Raw genomic sequence first — 17,616 nt, 5'->3', positions numbered from 1 at the left:
TGCTCGATGAAAAAAAGGATAAGATACCGAGTACCTGATGGGTGCTCGAATGAAGGGAAAGAGCTACCCCGTATAGAAAAGGAGAAAAGAAAGAGGATTTAGGCAACCTGTGTCAGCAGTTCCGCCGGCACCTTCCAATGAAGCCAGCGCGGATTCAACCAACAATAACTGGCATGCTATCTTTCTCTGTTACAGCATGGGGGTTTTGTTGCCGTCCACCGTAATTACTGCGTAAGTCTAAACCGAAATTATCAAATCAAAGAGATCCAAGTGCAAAGGCCAGAAGAAGAAAATAGTTATTCCACCCTAAACACTTTCAGTTCGTTCATTTCAGTAAAATTACCCATCAGTGGTCGATTGGTAACTGAAAACTGAAGAACAAATACTGTGAAGGCAGTAGGCTAGTTAAGCGCAACTTACAATATACTTATTTAGTGCAGGGACATACACACACACACATCACAAAGATTAGAACTAAAACAGGTAGTTCTCAGCACATCGGATAGAAGAGTACATGAAGTAGAGTGTAAGTATTTTATCCATACTGAGTCCACCGTGCCTGGGAATGAACCATCTCTTACAGATAGTCCAAGTGTTGAGGCTTGAGGATCTGGGACCATCAACCGCAGGAGGCTTCAGTTAAGAACCTGAATATGGCCCTGATCCTGCAATTGCTCGATCTGGGAATGCAACATTTCAGATAAGCAACACCAATTCAGAAGAAAACGCCTAGATTTTCTAGCCACCAAAACCTTGAGCATATGAAATTTGATTCCTTCATGAGAGAGTGCATCCTGGAACAAAGTATCAAACAAAGAAAACTTTAACCAATTGAGTACAGAGTATGCATCCACCAAATATCGCAAGAGGCCAAGAGAACAAACACTCACACCATACTGGTAAGTTTGCACCTGCACTTGAAGGCCAGCCATCCTAATATACCGGACAGAAAAAGCGGAGCACAAAAAGGGTCACGGCACTTGATAGCTACAGTACAAAGCAAACCATGGAAAGAAAAAGAACAGTAAATGTACAATGGCCACTATTAATTTAACCTGCCCTTAATTCTGCACGAAACCTGCAGTTTACTGTAATTCGCGGGAAATGAAGGAAAAGAAACACACAAAGGACATAACATATAGTATTTGGAATCTGATGCAAGCTTCTAGTTCTCATGTGTAGGATGGTATCTATGGCCCGGACTTTGTGAACAGGAACCATGATCGGCCTGCTAGCTCTATATGCTGATCCTAGATTAGGCTCATATACCCATCTCCACACCACATGATAGACTTCATTGTTTTGCAACAGAAAGGCAGCATGCTGAACACAAAGGTTGGATTATTTACTTAAGGATAATAAAATACATTAACTGTAGGATTTCATACTATCCATGCACAGAGTTGCATATCTCTATTGGCCATTCCCACACACACACGCACACACCAAAGAGGGAGAAGACAGATCTCATCAGAAGTTTGAAGATTACATTATATATAATCCAAAAAAGATATACATGATCAGATGCAATTTCAATTGTTTTATCCCAATGTGTCCGAGGGAAAAAGATCTTAAAGCAATGACAAATCTAGCTCTATACGGTTGGCTGGTATGCGCCACTCTGTTGAGATTCTTTACGATGTAAACAAAATTTTAGTATTAACTGTGTCCGAAAGGAAAAAAAACAGGGGCTGCAGAGGAAGTACGAACATGTGGGTACCTTATTCATGCTGATTAATATGAACTTTATGCAAAATATGGCTCACGAAGTTGGGTATATTGATGGATTAGTATTTGTGAAAAATATTCATTAATGATATCAGTGAGATAAAAATAAATTATACAAAGTAACAAACATAGGTTTAGAAGTAGTGCTATGCCAATAGCTATTCATACTGAAGGAAAATTACAGATGTACAAATATTAGTGATCAGTGCCTACAACTTTGACTTCCTTAGATTATCAGGAGTAAAAAAACAATCAGCACAAAAGAGAATGGACATAAAGTAAGATAGTACAATATATTTACCGATTGGTAATCAAACCAAGACAGATTTAGCGCCCAAGATCATGAAAGAATACCTCATGGTGTACAACAATGTAGTATAGTTCATGTACATTCTGTCTTGTTTGCAGATCGTTGAATTCCCAGATCCAAGAAACACGCACGAAGACCTTCCATTGGAATCGTCGAGGCGATACGTCATTTAGTAGCGACAGCTGTATGTCCCACTTTCCCTAACCTGCATTAAGTGAGAATATTCAGCATCCACTGAAATTGAAATAACACGAATCATACATGTCATCGCTTTAGCCTTCACCACCAAGTAGAGCAAGCTGTAGTATTGTACCATAAGAGCAACTCCATGTTTCTTTCAATCTTCCAAAAGACCTAGTAATACATGAATCATGAAGAAGAGCAGAGAACCTGAAAATATAGCAGTAGCAGTGACATGTAAGCATAGCATCAGCATTAAAAAAAAGGTGAATCGCACATAATTTAGAAGAGCAAACAGCCTGAAATTATAGCAGTGACATGTAATCGCGTCCGCACCGAACGGTGGCGCCGAGAACGACCCAACTGCTTCTTGTCATCAGTCGCAGGTCATCGCTGTCCAAGATCCCCCGAATCCATCATCGATCTTACCGACGAACAGCAAGAGGAGACATAGCACTGGGAAGAGTAGGATATGGGGATTGGCATCTGAAGGCGTGACTCTGCTCCACAAGGCAGCACCCAGCGCACAGGATTTTGGCCAGAGCAACGTGCATCTTCTTTGCCGAACAGGTCCACGAGCGGGTCATCCGGCCCAGCGAGGCTGGGAAGATGAACCTCCAGGTAAGGTTCATGAAACCTCTGGATGTCCGCGATGCCATCTGCCATGCGCGAGATTTGCGCCGGCGCTGCACCTGCCGAAGATCACGCAGGAGAGGTTGACGTGGTCGACCAGCTACCGCGAGGAACTGCAGCAGGGATGAACGACCTGACCACCTCGAGGACGACCAAGACAGAGAGGAACTGCAGAGGGGATTAATCGACCACATCCATGGCCGCCGTCAAGGAGGAGCTCGGCTTGGTGAAGTACGTCATGGTGTGGGGCGATTTGGGGGCGGGGAAGATACCGCGGTAGGCAGCAGCTTCGGAAGGAGGAGGTCGCCCTCGCAGCTCCTCCAAACGGATTTTGTAGAGAAATTATACGGGCAGGATCGTATCTGGAAGAGGCACCACACCGGCCAAGCGGAGAAGAAGATGGATGAGGCCTCGTTCGGTGCGGCGCCGCTTTGGTGACGACCGCTTTTGGGAGGAGATGCTCTCGAATTCATCGGAACAATCGCGAATCTAATGTGCTACTGTAGATATTTCCATGGTCGGGTGTACCACCGCTTTGACTAAGCCAAACCAAACACGTAATGGAACTTAGCAGGGCGACCAGGACAGATAGTAATGATACGGACGGAATAGCCTACCAACCGGTAGCCGGTAACCTCCCAGTTCACAAAATAAGCGCCGTAAAAAAAACCACGGAAAAAATTGACCAAAGCCATAAAGGAGAAAGCCAGGCGTCGCGCTACTACTGGAGAGATGAGAGGATAAATAGCCTATCTACAGTGGCCAGATTGATATGGGATCGGTACTTTGATCAACTTTTATATAGGTTATAATGCTCAGCATTGCTATATAGCTATGATATATATATGTTGGCATTGCTATATATATATATATATATATATATATATATATATATATATATATATATATGTTTATGCTCAGCATTGGCTACTTGAATTGATTGTCACCATTCAGATATTTGAACTTGGGATAGTTGGACAGTTCAAGATGCGAGTTTTCTTATATTGTTTGGAAGTTTTGGTATAGTAGTGTTCAATTTGTTACTTTTGACTTGTGAAGAGTGATACTTTAAAACAAACTGATTTTGCACAAGAATAATCATTGTTCATACATGTCCACTGAACCATCCTAACTGAAAGCAATTGCAAGTCGTACCCTAGCAAAGAATGAGAAAACAGTACCCAAGATACATACTATTTAAAATCCATAATATCATCCAAACATAAAGGGTCCAAGAAATACATGGCAACATTTGAGAGCTACCCCTACAGTTGTAAGCTGTTTGCCACGCCCCTAAGAAATACTCATCACAACAGTCACGAGCTGGCAAGAAACAGCTGATAGTATACTCAGAATCTAGAAACGAACCGGGGCCGCCAACAGAGAGGTGACCAGCTGGACCAACAACGGGATACGCTGCTCCCGAAGCGAGACTATGGTGGAACTCCTTTCCAGTAGACGAAGAGTGGCATCGTGTAGCAGTGCGCTCAGCAGTTTGGCTTGGCCTGAGATGTGGGCTTTCTTAAAGGCCTTCCCCAGATGTAAGATCGCAATTGCTGAGTTCTTCATGAGTAAGATGGCTTGCAGGACGCCCCGGTCCAGCTTGGCCTCCTGATCCATGACCTGGGGTAACAGATCATGCTCGAGCCTGTGGAGTTCCAGCGCCAAGCCTGCCACGACCGAGAGGCGATACAGATCGGTGCATATCATGGACGCCCTGTTCACCAGCGGGCCGAGGAGTGCATAAGACTCGGGAGCGATGCGCACGGACTCCAGAGAGACAATATTCACAAGCATCTTCTCTTCGGAGCGGGCCAGCTCATCGGAGCGGGCATGCAGGGATTGGATTTGGGCATGGGAGTGGATGTCTTCGCAGAGCATCTTTTCCTTTTGGCGGCGAAGAAGAAGAAGACGAGGAGGGGTGGTGGTTGTTGCGGTTGCGGCAGCGGCGGCGGCGGCGGCGGCGAAGAAGACGAGACAGCCGCTGTTTATGGATGGATAGGGGCAATTTAGGGTTTCTTCGGTAAGATGTGGCCTCTACCGTCGGAGGGAATCAGGGAACTGCTTTTACACCGACCATATGTGGGCTCGGTAGGGAGCAGATGCCGCACACCCTCCGGCCATATGTGGGTTCGGCCCATCAGACATGTATTTATCTTTTTTTTTTCTTTTACGTTTTTAACCAAAAAATTACTGGATCAAACTGGTAATTTTTGAATTGAACATTTTTAAAATATGACCAATCCTTTATTTTTTGAACAATTTCGAATATTCAACAATTTTAAAATTTGCAAATTTTTAGAATTTGAATACTTTGAACAATTTTTGAATTGTAATAAATTTCAGATCTGAACTATTTTCAAATTCTGAACAAATTTCGAGTCTGAACATTTCTCAAATTACTGGATCAAACTGGCAAAGTGTCCGCTCGTGTCTCTACCGGGCCCGCCTGGCAGCGAGCCTGTATCGAGGACATCGCTTCCGCGTCTGCGTCGCATCCTTCGCCATCAATAGCGCGGATGCCTCTTCTGCGCGCGCACTGGCGGGCGGCGGCTGGGCTTCTGCGCCGCCTTCAATGGCATCGTCTCCGAGAACGACCCACCTGTGCAGCCGCCGCTGCCCCGCTACGCCACCGGCTTCATGCCGTCGGGCCTGTCGGAGGATGAAGCCCTATGACTGGCGCTACAGGACTCGGCCGCGCCACAACCGCCGCCGTACAACCCCTAGGCTCCTCCACCGCCGCCACATCCCTGGGCGCCTCCACTTCCGCCACAGCGACAACCCTCGGCGCATCCACCGCAGCCACAGCCCTGGGCGCCTCCACCGCAGCCACAGCCACAACCCTGGGCGCCTCCACCTCCAGTACCGCCGGCGCGCCCGGCGTACGTTCCGCCGGTATCCGACTGGCCCTGGACGGTACCGGAGCTCATCGTGCTCGACAGCGACGACGAGCAGCAATAGGCGCAGGCGTTAGGGTTTATTTTCATGTGTTAAACTATGTAAATTATGTTTTCATGTTATAAAAAAATGATTCGAGCAAAAAAATGCGTCATGCCGCTGGAGCCACCCCCGACGCAAACGGACGCGCAGTCGATTTCGACCATTTCTGCCGACGCAAACGAACGCGCGTAGACATTTCCGGACGCTAAAATGCGTCGCGCCGCTGGAGATGCCCTAAGTATCGTGTTGTAAGTTTTTCATTTCAATTATACAGGAACTAGGAACTGCTTATTAGGTCTCTATCTCTCTATTGCTACTCTAACATGTTCATATATTTGCATGTTGTCTGAACTTGTTTCCTTCAACCTCTCACAATCACTTAATCATCTACTGTATTGTCAGTCCATCGGATCTACACACAAAAAAAGAATTAAAAGGATCTAGAAAAACAATGGTGATATAAAACAATTTTAATCTATCGGTGTTCCTCACACATTTGACATGGTGCTAACAGCTTGTTATGAGACGTTTTTCTTGTTTGAGTAATTAATAAAATCATCACTAGTTGGGGGTTCTTCAGAATTCATAACCCTAGAAGAAAAATGAGGTCCCTCGGAACAAAAGGAGATGATGTAAACTCATTCAACTGTCCCAAAAAGTTGCCACACCCAAAATTCTCCACTAAAGTGGTAAACGTAAATAACATAGCATCATCAGTACATTTGAGCATTAAGTTATACTCCCTCCCTTCCATATTAGCTATCGCAGATTCAGATGTACATATACACAAAATAATATACATCCATATCAGCTACAACTAATATGGAATGAAGGGAGTACTCTTTAACTGTTCCAATGCCACGGTAAAACAATAGACCCATCAATTCATACATCAATTCGTAAAATGAGTAGTCTATCAGCACGAACAATAGCTTCTTTCAATATTTACCAGCGCCTTAATCCATTTGGAAACAGAAGTCTCAGAAAACATGTTTCTCAGTTTCTCATTGCAATAACGAATATGTTCTCAGAAAAAAAAGATGTGGAATATCTCTCATGCACAAACTGGGCTTCTTTCTGCTGAAGGACCCGGGATGCATACTTTGCTCACGGAAATCTAGCCTATAAAGGAATAATTTATAGGATAAACAAGGTGTAGCGAAGCAATCAGAGGAATCTTTTTATCGGGCGGTCAGCTTAATCCCACAAGATCTCAAAGCTTTGGCTTGGCTTCTCTAGACCATGCTGGAGCTCTTACTTTCAGGTTGGACTTCTCAGCCTCCTCGTCATTCTCCTCCTCTTCCAAAATCTCCTTAGAAAATGCCTCCGGATTTTCCTTGATGCAGTTTTGCAATGCGATAAAGGGCTTCACACAATCTGATCCCTGGCAAGGCAACAGAAACAAGTTTTGTGTAAGTCGATATTAAGGAAGAACTAGACATGAATCAAACAGTCAATAGCATTTAACATGCAGGACCTATTTGTATCATTGTATGTGACGGGGGTTCTTACAAAGATTGTAAATACTCCCTCCGATCCATATTAATTTACTTAACTTTATCTAGATTCGTATGTATCTACTTAAGTTTCTAGACTACATGCATGCGTATCTAGAAAAAGTGGAGTCAATTTGGATCAGAGGGAGTACATAAATTTAGAAAAGTAACCACAAGAATTTGTGTTTTCCAGTCAGTTATATCAGCTAAATTTCTTTATTCTCAACTGTGAAGAGGCAAGAGGCTAATTCTCGAGGTGTTATTTTGTATTAAAGTAACAGTAGCCTGGCCCTGAACAAGTACTTTTGATGTGCAGTAGCAAATGTATCTTGTTTGCATAAACCAAAATGTACTTACCAATTTGATACCAAGCCAATACTGAATGATATAATAGGGAAAAAAATGCTGGCAATAAAAAGGATCAACCCACTCAGTATCAAGGGTGCACATGGGAAATGGTATCAGTTAAGAAGATCTGCTAAACAATAGCCCACACATTGTCTAGTACTCCCTCTGTCCATAATAAACGATGTCATTACAACAAATATAAGTTGTAACTGGTTGTAATAACATCTTATAATAAAGGACAGGGGGAGAAGTTACCTATCCTTGAGTATTTATTACTGTTTGGTCATATTGGGCAAAGCTTAGAACAAAGAGCAGTTTGTTATGATTATCATGCCACATGTTTAAGTAACTAGTAAGACAACCGTGCTACGCTACCGAACCTAATAAGACAATGTAGAACATAGTTTACTTAAGTTGTATGTCAAATTAATTAATTTTGATGCTTTTGTTTATCAGGGCAGCAGATGATACAGTAGCATGCTGCTATGCTCGTAGGTTTGTATGATCCCACTTGTCAGTGATGAGAAAAGGAAGGCTAGAAAAGAGGTGAACTAATGACTACCCACGTGAAACTTTGTAAGGAAAGAAATAACTTGCAGCAAGATAAACTTCAAAGAAAGCAAATTAGTAATTTGAAGCAAAAATACAACCTTCTCTTCTTCTGTACTCCTCAGGAAGCAGGAAAATGCATCGATAAATCCACTGCCACAAGGTCCACTTTTCAAATCAGCAACACACGGACATTCCAGAGCTTTCTGTACCTTCACGTCAATTGACTGCACAAACAAATAACATGAAGAATACGGTAATGATATACAAAGTATCTATCGACTATACAGAGACAAAAGAAAGGGTCTTACGTCATTGTTATCCTCACTAAACGACATAGCCTCTGTGCATTACAAAAAAAAAGAACATTAATGCTAGGATAGATTAATGAGCCTTCAAATGAAACAAGATATCCCATGCAAAGCGCACGGTTTAAAGCTTGGCAAAAAAATGCAACATCAGATAGCTAATATCAGTCTAGGTTGTTGCCTAGAAACTATTGTAATCCTGCTAGTAATTAATGAATGATAGCTCCATTGAAAAAAAGCTCCTGATTCCAAAAAAAACAACACTAAGAGCACATATTAAAAGAGCAAAGCATGCCACAAAAATTTGAAAGAGCGCACAAACTGTCCAGAAATTTGAAAGAACTCAATCTAGTATTTTCGGGCAGATATTATCAGGTTAAAAGCTTAGTAGCTCCTCAGGACCGGGGCGTTATTAACTTAGCACATACCGTAGGTGGCACTAACAGTTAAGACTAGCTCAATTTCGGCCTGAGCGCATGTTGTATATTGTAGGATTTGCAAGGTGTCACCAGTTCAGAGTTCACTATCCAATAAAATGTCTGCACTACATAACCACAAACTAGAGAATCACAGGAACAATGTCGTGCATCCACTACCAACTATACTTGTAGAGGTCCTAGTCTCCTAGAGCTCCGCTCCCACCAATGCTCCTCAAGTCCATAGTACTGCGAAGGGACCTAGATGCTAGCGCGAGTCAAGTCTCAAGGAGAACTACCTTCGAAGCGGCCGTGTATCTACAGGGAAACCGAGATTACGAGGGAACCGCCTCCGGCGAATAAGATTCAGACTTCCGGCATGTACCTGCGGCGAGCTCCTCGAGGGAGGAGGGCGGTGGGGATGGAGCCTGCGACGGCGCCGGCTCGGCGGGCAGCGGAGAAGGCTCCTCCGCCGCCGCGGCGGGCTGGCTCTGGTCCTGGCCCATCGAGGCTTGAGCTCTAGCTAGCTCGCGCAGGCGGCGACCACTTCCGTCTTGCTCTTCCTGGGCGGCGGAGCGAGCGAGAGCAGCCGGCAGCGCGAGCAAGAACGTGGTGGTCAAACCAGGCGGCGCGCACCACAACGCCGGAGGCGAACTTGGACCCGAGTGCCGCTCTCGTCAGCACTTCTCAACCGTCCGATCGCGCCGAGATTCGTGCGCACTTCGCCCGCGGCTTAACGGGCTGGGCCGAGCCAGGCGGGCCGGCCTTCGTGAGTGTGTCCTTCACCCACGACGTCTCCCCCGAACCTCTCCGTCGCCAGCCATCTCCGCTGCCATGGTCGGCGGCGGCAAGCCGTTCGGGGACAGCGTGTTCGCCGGCCACGCGGCGGCAGGCGCGGCGGCGATCAGCGCTTCCGCGGTCTCCGTCCACCCCCTCGACACCGTCAAGAGCCTCCTGCAGGCGAGTGCCCCCCTCTCCCCCGCCTCAGATTCCCCCGTTGATGTACTGCGCTTCTCTCTCGCTCTCAGGGTTTGATTTGTTTCTGCGTGCTTTGCAGCTGAGCGCGACGGGGCCGAAGCAGAAGATGGGGCTCCGCCAGGCGGTGGACCGGCTCATGTCCGTCTCCGGCCCTGCAGGTTTGTCTGCTTGCCTGCTTGCTACTAGACGAGTAGAGATCTTCCTTAGTACGGTGGTTCTATTGGAGTGGTTAAGTCTTCGATCTGCATTGGCGGCAACACCTAATAACTAGCAGAGTTTGACAGAATTGTGATGTTGATTGTTGACATGCCAGGCTAATACTGGTAGTGTCTACCCAGGTTCATAGTTGGTTTGGCTTTGTTGTCAGTTTTGGCTGCCTTCTCAGGTTGCCATCCAGCTACTAGTTGCAATCCATCAATAGACTACAATACATAGTTTGGGAGCATGAGAAAGGTACTAAACCTGCATTTGATAAGTACTTACTGCGACTGTGTTCATAGCGGGTTCTGCACACCGTGTACATCAAGATGTATCCAGTAGAAGCCTAAGGCTTCAGTTGCTTTCACCAGGTTAACTCCTATTGTGAAATTGTTTGTGGTACAAACATTAAAAGATCTACTAGAAGCTTGATTTTTATTCGTTCAGTGCTGCTTAGTACTGAAATACATGTGTTTGCAGCAAGATTTCAGCTGAATCTGTCAGGTTACCTGCTTCATGTAATCTTTCCTGGTTGACATATATGGGCATTTCTACTTCCTGTATGATGGCTTCTTATCGCCCATATGTTACCTTGCTCTGCCACACAAAATTGGTACCTTATTGAATCATCGAATGTATTGTAGGTCTCTACAGTGGTCTTGGATGGTCAATATTTGGTAAACTGCCTGGTGTGGGAGCACGTTTTGGGACCTATGAGCTTTTAACAGCCTTCTATAAAGGTACAAGCTTTCTTTCTGTGCCACAGTTCATTGCTTAGTATGAGCTCCTTTTATCAATCTTCTTGGCGCCTTTGATTAGCTGGTTAGCACCCATGAGCAAACTAGACATGTAGTATGTTAGACTCCTCTGTCATATTCTCCCATATGTTTCCCTGTTATCATACTCTCCAGTTGCAGATTGACAATTTGTACCACATTGGTACCTCTGATGAACTGTTGTGGTTGGAGCTTTTGCTTCTGTGTAGCAAAACAATATGCACATCATTCTGAACTATATTCGACCATCCGTTTTCCGATGGTTCAAACATCAAAGTGCTTTCTAACGATGTAATCCGCAGCTCATATCCTGGTCAACGTATGGAACTTCACACTGATATATGATCTGTTTGGCTCTTGGCAGATGGAAGGGAGGACAACCATGTTTATTATTCTGAGGCTATGTTGGCTGGCATTACTGCTGGTGCTGTAGAGGCATTTCTTAGCACACCATTTGAACTTCTCAAACTTCGTTCCCAAGTTGGCTCTGCCATACCTTTAAAGAACACTGCTAATGTTGTACAAGACTCATTTCCACTGCTTTCCAAACTATTACCTGGTTATGTCCCTGACATCAGAGTATGGAACGGCAGTGTCAGTCTTTTGTCCAATCTTTCGCCAAAACATCCTGACATTATGGGTGCCCTGAAACAGCACCCATGGATGTTGACTGGCTCTGGGAAGCCCCCGTTACCCTCTGATGTCCAGGTGCCTGCTAGAGTGATAGCACTTGAAGGTTGGGGTGCTCTATGGAGAGGACTTAGACCAGCGATAGCCCGAGACTGTGTCTTTAGTGGAATGTTCTTTTCATCTTGGCAATTCATACACACTGCGATGCTTACGTGGAAGTCTGTGAATATGAACCCTGAACCCAGGTAATGGAGTCATATTAGTATATTCAATTTGCAAGGTCAAGATATGGGCAATGTCATAACTGATTTTCGTGGAGTCTTCCTAGTTTTGGTCTACTCTAACCTTTTGTGTCTCACAGGAATTTAGACGAAGCAGGACCCGTGCACCCTTTAGCTTCTAGTCTTGCCGCAGGCTTCTCTGGAGTTGTAGCAGCTGCTGCTTCACATACATTTGATACTGCCAAAAGTCGTTCACAGTGCACTGTTATACCTAAGGTACTTTTATACTTCACTGCTTTTGACCTTGGATCTGCATTCTTCCCTGTTTGCAAATGCACATTATTTGTGCTCGCATTTGTTTTTCAGTACATAGCAATGGAGAGGAGGTTTCATAAATGGAGGGCACCAGGAATATGGATAGAGCGGATGACAGGAATATCACCTGCTGATAGGAATGTTCTATTCCGTGGCATTGGACTACGGATGGCGCGCAGTGGAATTGCATCATTTGTACTTGTTGGGTCCTACTATTTTGCCATTGATCAGCTCATGTAAATGGCATGCAGAGACACCATTTGGTGAAATTCAAATGCTATTTATATGCATCTACTGAACAACCATAGAATTAACTACGGGGACATCGCTGTCTCGTCTAAACTTGATTGGGGTTGCATGCTCCAAGATAGAATTTTTGCTACTAATGTAAATGTTCATAACAAACCAGAACTGTTTGTTTTGAGCTTGTGTTGAAGAAATAACAAGTGTTTTTATATGGAAAAGATAATTGCTAAGGGAGGATTGAAAGGCAACTGCTGGAGTGCCTAAGGTTAAATTTGGCATCAGTGAGTAGAAAGACAAGGAAACAGCATTTTGCAATGCAGCCGGTTGTTTTAGTGTACTCTTTTAATGCTCTTCATAAAATATGCCATGAAGTATTGTACCAAGTTTCTGTAGTATTATACATTTTTTCGAAGATGCTAGTTGATTCTGTCACTTCAGTAACCAGTTGTGCATTTGGTCGATTATGTTACTTTTTGAAATGTTCATGACTCTCAGAAGATATTGTATGCGATTGATCTTGTAGCTTATTGGTGAGCAGTTATAATTTCTTCCTGGTCACTTCCGCCTCAACCTCAAGCACTGAAAATCAGGGTCATATTTGGTAAATTTACCACATGAATAGGCTTAGAATAGCCCCCAACATCAAACCATGGTCAGATCATAGGGAAAAGGAACCATGGCACACGTTGGAAATATTTTTTACAGGAATTCTTGGAAAGCTTTTGACAATGTATTTCCATTGTCAGAAGAAAATTGAACTGTAAAATGCTCTTCACATATCTTCAGGCCTTTCTAAATTTTGCTTCCATTTGCCAACATTGATTTCTGGTTGGGACATGTTTTTGTACACTTCATTTGTGCCATGTTCTGCTTGGACATGACTGAATCCTGGTCCTTTGCTCTCTCTTTAGTGCCACAGCCTTTTGTCAGAAGACACTCTTGCTGAATATATACAGTTACTGATGGCCGTCCTCTTTGTTCCAAAGTGGGTCTAATGGAGGAAGATCATAATCTTCAGGTGTTAGTGCCAGTGAGAAATCTGGCAATGGGGGTGGCGCTCCAATGACCCTGCAAGTGCACAAAACAGATGGCACATCAATCCTTTGGATTCACAAATTAAGCAAATTCAGAGCGAGCTTGTTTCGCCGCTAATTGTTACCTTTCTTGAGCATACAGGTCCTGGTTTATCCGGACTTTGCTTGAAGCATCTTTTGGGATCTTGTCAAACAGATACTTAGCTGTTCCGAAAGGAGTGGGGCTCCTGCAAAGTTTTAGGTACTTACTTCATTTTGTATGCTTAAAATGATAGGTGCTGATGACTCTAACAGATGTTCCTTAAACTAGTTTGTTCATACTAATTATAAATAAATGTAAACTAGAAAGATAAAATACTAGTCAATATGCATTAAATAGTAAACTAAGAGCAAATATCTTACCTGGATGTTGGAGGAGTTGCATGGAAGGCTTCAGAAGCTCTTTTGCTTTCTTTTAGAAACTCCTCTGAAGCTTGCAAGGCTGCTACTGCCATTCCGTGCGATTTCTCACTGTTTCCTTCATCCAGAATCAAACCATGGAAATAGTATGCTGCAGCCTGATAAAAGCACATATAGTAACTTCAGTCTAGATGGTTGTAAGAAGACTAGTAGGCTACTCCAAGCAAAATATCTAGAGTCTGAAGAACATACTGTCTAAATATCTAGTCTGAAGAACAGTCTACTTGAATTTGAGGCGCACATATGTGATTTGAAAATTAGATAGTTAGGATATGATGGTTGATGTAGCTTTACACACCTTTGCTTCGACATACTTCCACTTGACAAACAGTAGATGCTTTTTTCCCCATCCGTCGGACGCAGCAAGGTCTGGAATGCTCTCCTGAATCTGCTTCCAATATTTGACCATCTCACAAGCTAAGCGCCTTTTTACTGCTAAAGTGGCCTTTGGGCTATCAACTGCCAACCCAAGTTGCATATCAACCCCCTGCAGAAAGAAGGTTGCCAATTTTTGTGACCAATTGACCATAGAACAAAACAAAATGCGCCAAACTTGCAAAAACCTCATACGTGGTACTAGGTTTCATTCTGCAATACACAGAAATATTGCAAATATAGTGCCCGGTGCTATTAAAAACTCAGCATATATATGTTGCTTCGGGGGGTAATAGCATTGTATCACTCAGATTGTAACAACATTAAGCGACGTTTTTTTCAAGATAATTCTTTGAGAGTTTTTGGTGTTCCGTAAGGACCATAATTTTGAATCAGGAGACTAATTCTGAAAGAGCAACCTATGTTCAAGTTTACATCCTCTGTTTCTACTGTTACATGTGTTCTACCAATTTGGCAATTTTAAACAACATCAGACAAGAAAAAAGAAATGGTCATCTTCACAACAGGTCATTTGAATTGTTGTAGGAGCATGATGTTTTGGGTTTTAGCGACCATAATCCAAATAAAACATGTTCAGTTGAGAGTACAGTACCTGACCCAGAGCTTGCAGGCTAAGAGCTTTGAGGTTTCCTTCAGCCAGGTCTACTGGAAGTTGTCTCCTGAATTCGTACATTCAAGAAAGAGAATTTTAGTAGAAGTTTTCAACTTTATATCCTAATATTATTTAAATATGGAAAGACCATAAAACTATCTGGTGAGCTGCTTAAAAGTGCAGACCTTAGTTCTGACGGTATCTGTGGAAGTACTTTTCGAATTGCGCAATCCAAGTAGCCAGCAGCCTTCAAGAAAACGTCTACAGTGGCACGTCTGCTCTCTGTGTACATTGGCAAGAACTAACGCCTTAATGCCTAAGCTTGGCAGAACATGACTTAAGATGCAGTTCAGTTTGTAACTACGCTTACCATCAGAGACCCTTGGCCCGTAGCCGTCGCCATATGCCCTGGGAAGAAGCAGGGAGTTGGCCTGCAGCAGGCAGACCATGGCCATCAAATGAAGCACGGAGAGCACCTCGTACCACGCGTCCGCCATGGCCGTTTCCTGCAATTGAAAACCTCATGTTACGCCAAAGGACTAACAACCAATGTTATTATCATCATCATAGATTATGCTGGATAATGTTACCTCGGCATTGTCCTCTTGGTTAGTCCAGACAAACTGCACGCTGTGTCTCGACTGACTACCTTCCTTGACCAATCCTAGCAGGACTGGCAGGTAGTCCTCCAGCGCCTGCAGCAGGTTAGCAGTGCTAGATCCTGTGCAGAGCAGCAAAAAGAAGGTGTCAGTTCAGAGGTCAACATCTTCCACGCAAAACCAGCCAACAATTCAGGCGGAAACAGCAGAAAAATCCAGGCTCTGTAGTCTGTACATACCGTGCCGCGCGGCGGTCTTCCGCCTCGGCTTCAGCGCCGACGCCGATTCTTGCATTGCCATGTCGACGACCCGCGCCCTCAGGGCCGACAGCCTCTCTGCCGCGCTCTTGTCAAGGCGCCCGTCGAGCGCCTGGGCGGAGAAGTCCACGCTCCTCGGCGTCCGGAGCCCCGGGAGGAACACGACGACGTCGCCAACGCTCCCCTGTTTTCTCCGCGGCCCGCCGCCGCCGCCGCCGTCGTCCTGCGTGGACAGCCCGCAACCCATGGATGCTTGACTGGCTGTTTAATCAAATCACCTGCTGGAATCAGGGCACCAACACCAGCAATCAGAGGGCATCAGAAGCTCGAAGAAGCGACCCGCAAGGCCAAATCGAGAGATGTATTTTTGGTAGCATCGAATTCTTCTGATGGGAGGGGAGAAAGGGGAAATTCTGACTGGTAAGCGAGCACAGCGATCGGAGAGGATTCCATCGAACAAGAACGAACCCAGGAGAAAGGCAATAAAAAAGCACATACCTTTATCTTTGCTTCTTTTTCTCGATCTTTTCTTGGTTTCTTCAGACCACACGCAACGCAAGCCTGTGTCGCCTCCGATGCCGCTTCTCCTATCTGCACGCACCACAGCCCAACTCAGGTAAGTAAGCAAACACTTATCCCTTGGTTCACAAGTTCGTAGGCCGCAGGGGACCAATCGACATCAGAACAAGGTAGCGCAACTTGGCGTAATGCGCGCCCAGTTGGCATACTTTGGCCACGGAAAAGTATTCTGCCCCCGCTGTGGGTCGCCGTCGGGAAAGCTACGACTACGAGAGGCCGGTGCTCGTGCTCCTGCTGCTACTGCGTAGGAGAGCAATGCATCATCCGATGTTTAGCTCAGCTGGACTGTTTTAATAAAAGGATAAAGTACGACGGGGAAATGTTCAAAGATCGTGGATGCGAACTGAGACATCGAGCGGGAAAATACGAGCTTTCTACCTAATCTCGACGGGAACCGCTCGCGTTGCTTCTTGATTCAAGCTAGCTACAGGCACTACCGATTCTAGAACGAGAACTCGGGGAGAAGATGAAGAACTCAACTGGTCGAGCACGGAGAGACTGTTGCAGATGCGAGCTGGAGGATGAAGTCGTCAGAGAGAGGGAGAGGGAGATGAGGTGCAGGACGTGCGACCTGTCTATTTAAAGGGTGAGCGATTTGCGGTGATGGAAGTGTAATCTAACCCTCAATTATTACGCCCACGGCCAGCACGGATGGTCAGCGATACGGACACCAACCAAACCCAGCAGCAGCGAAAAGATCTCTGGAGCTCCAACGTGTAAACGTGTGCGGGACAAATCTGTGATCTCCAGCTTACAAATGGTAAACCGTCACGTGAACTACCTGTTGCAGCTTGCAACGGATTCCTGGCTGCGTGTGAAGTAATCTAATGAGACACCTGTGTGGCTGTCTCCGGTCTCCGGCTAGCTGGGCAGCTACCAATACCTGCGTACGTTCGTTGATACTCTCCTGAAGAAAACAGATGCCAAAACTCTGTCGTCAAAGTGTATTTAAGGTGTCTTCTTTTTTTCTAATACAAATGACACCTATTCAGATGCATTTTCAAGAAGAAAAATAATACTGATGAAATTACTGAACAGCTACCTCAAATAATTGTGCTACCTAACTTTATACAAAAGATCTATTTAGTGTCATTATAAATGGTACTACTACGTTTTCTCCTATAAAGTTGGCTAAACGACTTTTAAAAGTTTGAAAAGCTAGAAATACACTTATTCGCGGACGGAGGGAGTATATCTAAGGCCTCTTTCAGTCGCATCATTTCAAAGACGCATAACTAGAGACAGCATAGAAATTAAATGTCATGATATATCGGGTCATAGTACATACATTACAAACACATGATTATGTGTAGTTGTTTTTTTAGGTTGCACCACATGAAAAATTACGATTTTTTTCATGGAACGTTAGACACATGAAATTATCTATGAAGATATAGGAAAATTTCCTATCTTGTCCAATCCTACAAA

At 44.6% G+C, this 17,616-nt stretch overlaps 3 protein-coding genes and 1 long non-coding RNA gene across 4 annotated transcripts; 1 reads left to right on the top strand and 3 right to left on the bottom strand.

The window, feature by feature from the left end:
* Nucleotides 1-284: 284 nt before the first annotated feature.
* Nucleotides 285-3,280, bottom strand: LOC124678574. The gene is made up of 2 exons (XR_006994533.1): nucleotides 2,083-3,280; nucleotides 285-933 (listed from the first exon to the last, which is right to left on the bottom strand). It is a non-coding gene; the product is annotated as an uncharacterized LOC124678574 (long non-coding RNA).
* A 3,427-nt stretch (nucleotides 3,281-6,707) lies between these two features.
* On the bottom strand, nucleotides 6,708-9,414 carry LOC124677578 (mitochondrial intermembrane space import and assembly protein 40 homolog). Its single transcript, XM_047213558.1, has 4 exons — nucleotides 9,294-9,414; nucleotides 8,496-8,527; nucleotides 8,286-8,411; nucleotides 6,708-7,175 (listed from the first exon to the last, which is right to left on the bottom strand). The coding sequence occupies exons 1-4, from the start codon at nucleotides 9,412-9,414 to the stop codon at nucleotides 7,005-7,007; spliced, it is 450 nt and encodes a 149-aa protein (XP_047069514.1). The 3' UTR covers nucleotides 6,708-7,004.
* Nucleotides 9,415-9,739: 325 nt separating this feature from the next.
* LOC124673561 (mitochondrial 2-oxoglutarate/malate carrier protein-like) lies at nucleotides 9,740-12,490 on the top strand. The gene is made up of 6 exons (XM_047209613.1): nucleotides 9,740-9,868; nucleotides 9,966-10,044; nucleotides 10,729-10,824; nucleotides 11,225-11,735; nucleotides 11,852-11,987; nucleotides 12,078-12,490. The coding sequence occupies exons 1-6, from the start codon at nucleotides 9,743-9,745 to the stop codon at nucleotides 12,264-12,266; spliced, it is 1,137 nt and encodes a 378-aa protein (XP_047065569.1). The 5' UTR covers nucleotides 9,740-9,742; the 3' UTR covers nucleotides 12,267-12,490.
* A 736-nt stretch (nucleotides 12,491-13,226) lies between these two features.
* LOC124673562 lies at nucleotides 13,227-16,759 on the bottom strand. Its single transcript, XM_047209614.1, has 11 exons — nucleotides 16,669-16,759; nucleotides 16,108-16,200; nucleotides 15,592-15,887; nucleotides 15,344-15,474; nucleotides 15,124-15,259; nucleotides 14,939-15,035; nucleotides 14,754-14,820; nucleotides 14,064-14,252; nucleotides 13,709-13,863; nucleotides 13,432-13,533; nucleotides 13,227-13,340 (listed from the first exon to the last, which is right to left on the bottom strand). The coding sequence occupies exons 3-11, from the start codon at nucleotides 15,854-15,856 to the stop codon at nucleotides 13,229-13,231; spliced, it is 1,254 nt and encodes a 417-aa protein (XP_047065570.1). The 5' UTR covers nucleotides 15,857-15,887; nucleotides 16,108-16,200; nucleotides 16,669-16,759; the 3' UTR covers nucleotides 13,227-13,228.
* Between the last annotated feature and the right edge of the window lie 857 nt (nucleotides 16,760-17,616).

This window comes from Lolium rigidum, chromosome 7, assembly GCF_022539505.1.
Source record: "Lolium rigidum isolate FL_2022 chromosome 7, APGP_CSIRO_Lrig_0.1, whole genome shotgun sequence".
Classification (NCBI taxonomy): domain Eukaryota; kingdom Viridiplantae; phylum Streptophyta; class Magnoliopsida; order Poales; family Poaceae; genus Lolium; species Lolium rigidum.
This window is presented reverse-complemented; position numbering and strand designations above follow the sequence as displayed.

What these genes read in the sequence shown, in the direction of transcription:
- LOC124677578 (XM_047213558.1), bottom strand. Translation starts at nt 9,414, where the DNA reads ATGGGCCAGGACCAGAGCCAGCCCGCCGCGGCGGCGGAGGAGCCTTCT. An exon ending in CCTCGAGGAGCTCGCCGCAG is followed by an intron (nt 8,528 to 9,293) that starts GTACATGCCGGA and finishes TGTAATGCACAG; the next exon opens with AGGCTATGTCGTTTAGTGAG. An exon ending in GGAGTACAGAAGAAGAGAAG is followed by an intron (nt 7,176 to 8,285) that starts GTTGTATTTTTG and finishes TTGCCTTGCCAG; the next exon opens with GGATCAGATTGTGTGAAGCC.
- LOC124673561 (XM_047209613.1), top strand. Translation starts at nt 9,743, where the DNA reads ATGGTCGGCGGCGGCAAGCCGTTCGGGGACAGCGTGTTCGCCGGCCAC. An exon ending in GTCCGTCTCCGGCCCTGCAG is followed by an intron (nt 10,045 to 10,728) that starts GTTTGTCTGCTT and finishes AATGTATTGTAG; the next exon opens with GTCTCTACAGTGGTCTTGGA. An exon ending in AGTGCACTGTTATACCTAAG is followed by an intron (nt 11,988 to 12,077) that starts GTACTTTTATAC and finishes TTTGTTTTTCAG; the next exon opens with TACATAGCAATGGAGAGGAG.
- LOC124673562 (XM_047209614.1), bottom strand. Translation starts at nt 15,856, where the DNA reads ATGGGTTGCGGGCTGTCCACGCAGGACGACGGCGGCGGCGGCGGCGGG. An exon ending in CGGGCCAAGGGTCTCTGATG is followed by an intron (nt 15,036 to 15,123) that starts GTAAGCGTAGTT and finishes CAATGTACACAG; the next exon opens with AGAGCAGACGTGCCACTGTA. An exon ending in GCCTGCAAGCTCTGGGTCAG is followed by an intron (nt 14,253 to 14,753) that starts GTACTGTACTCT and finishes TTCTTTCTGCAG; the next exon opens with GGGGTTGATATGCAACTTGG.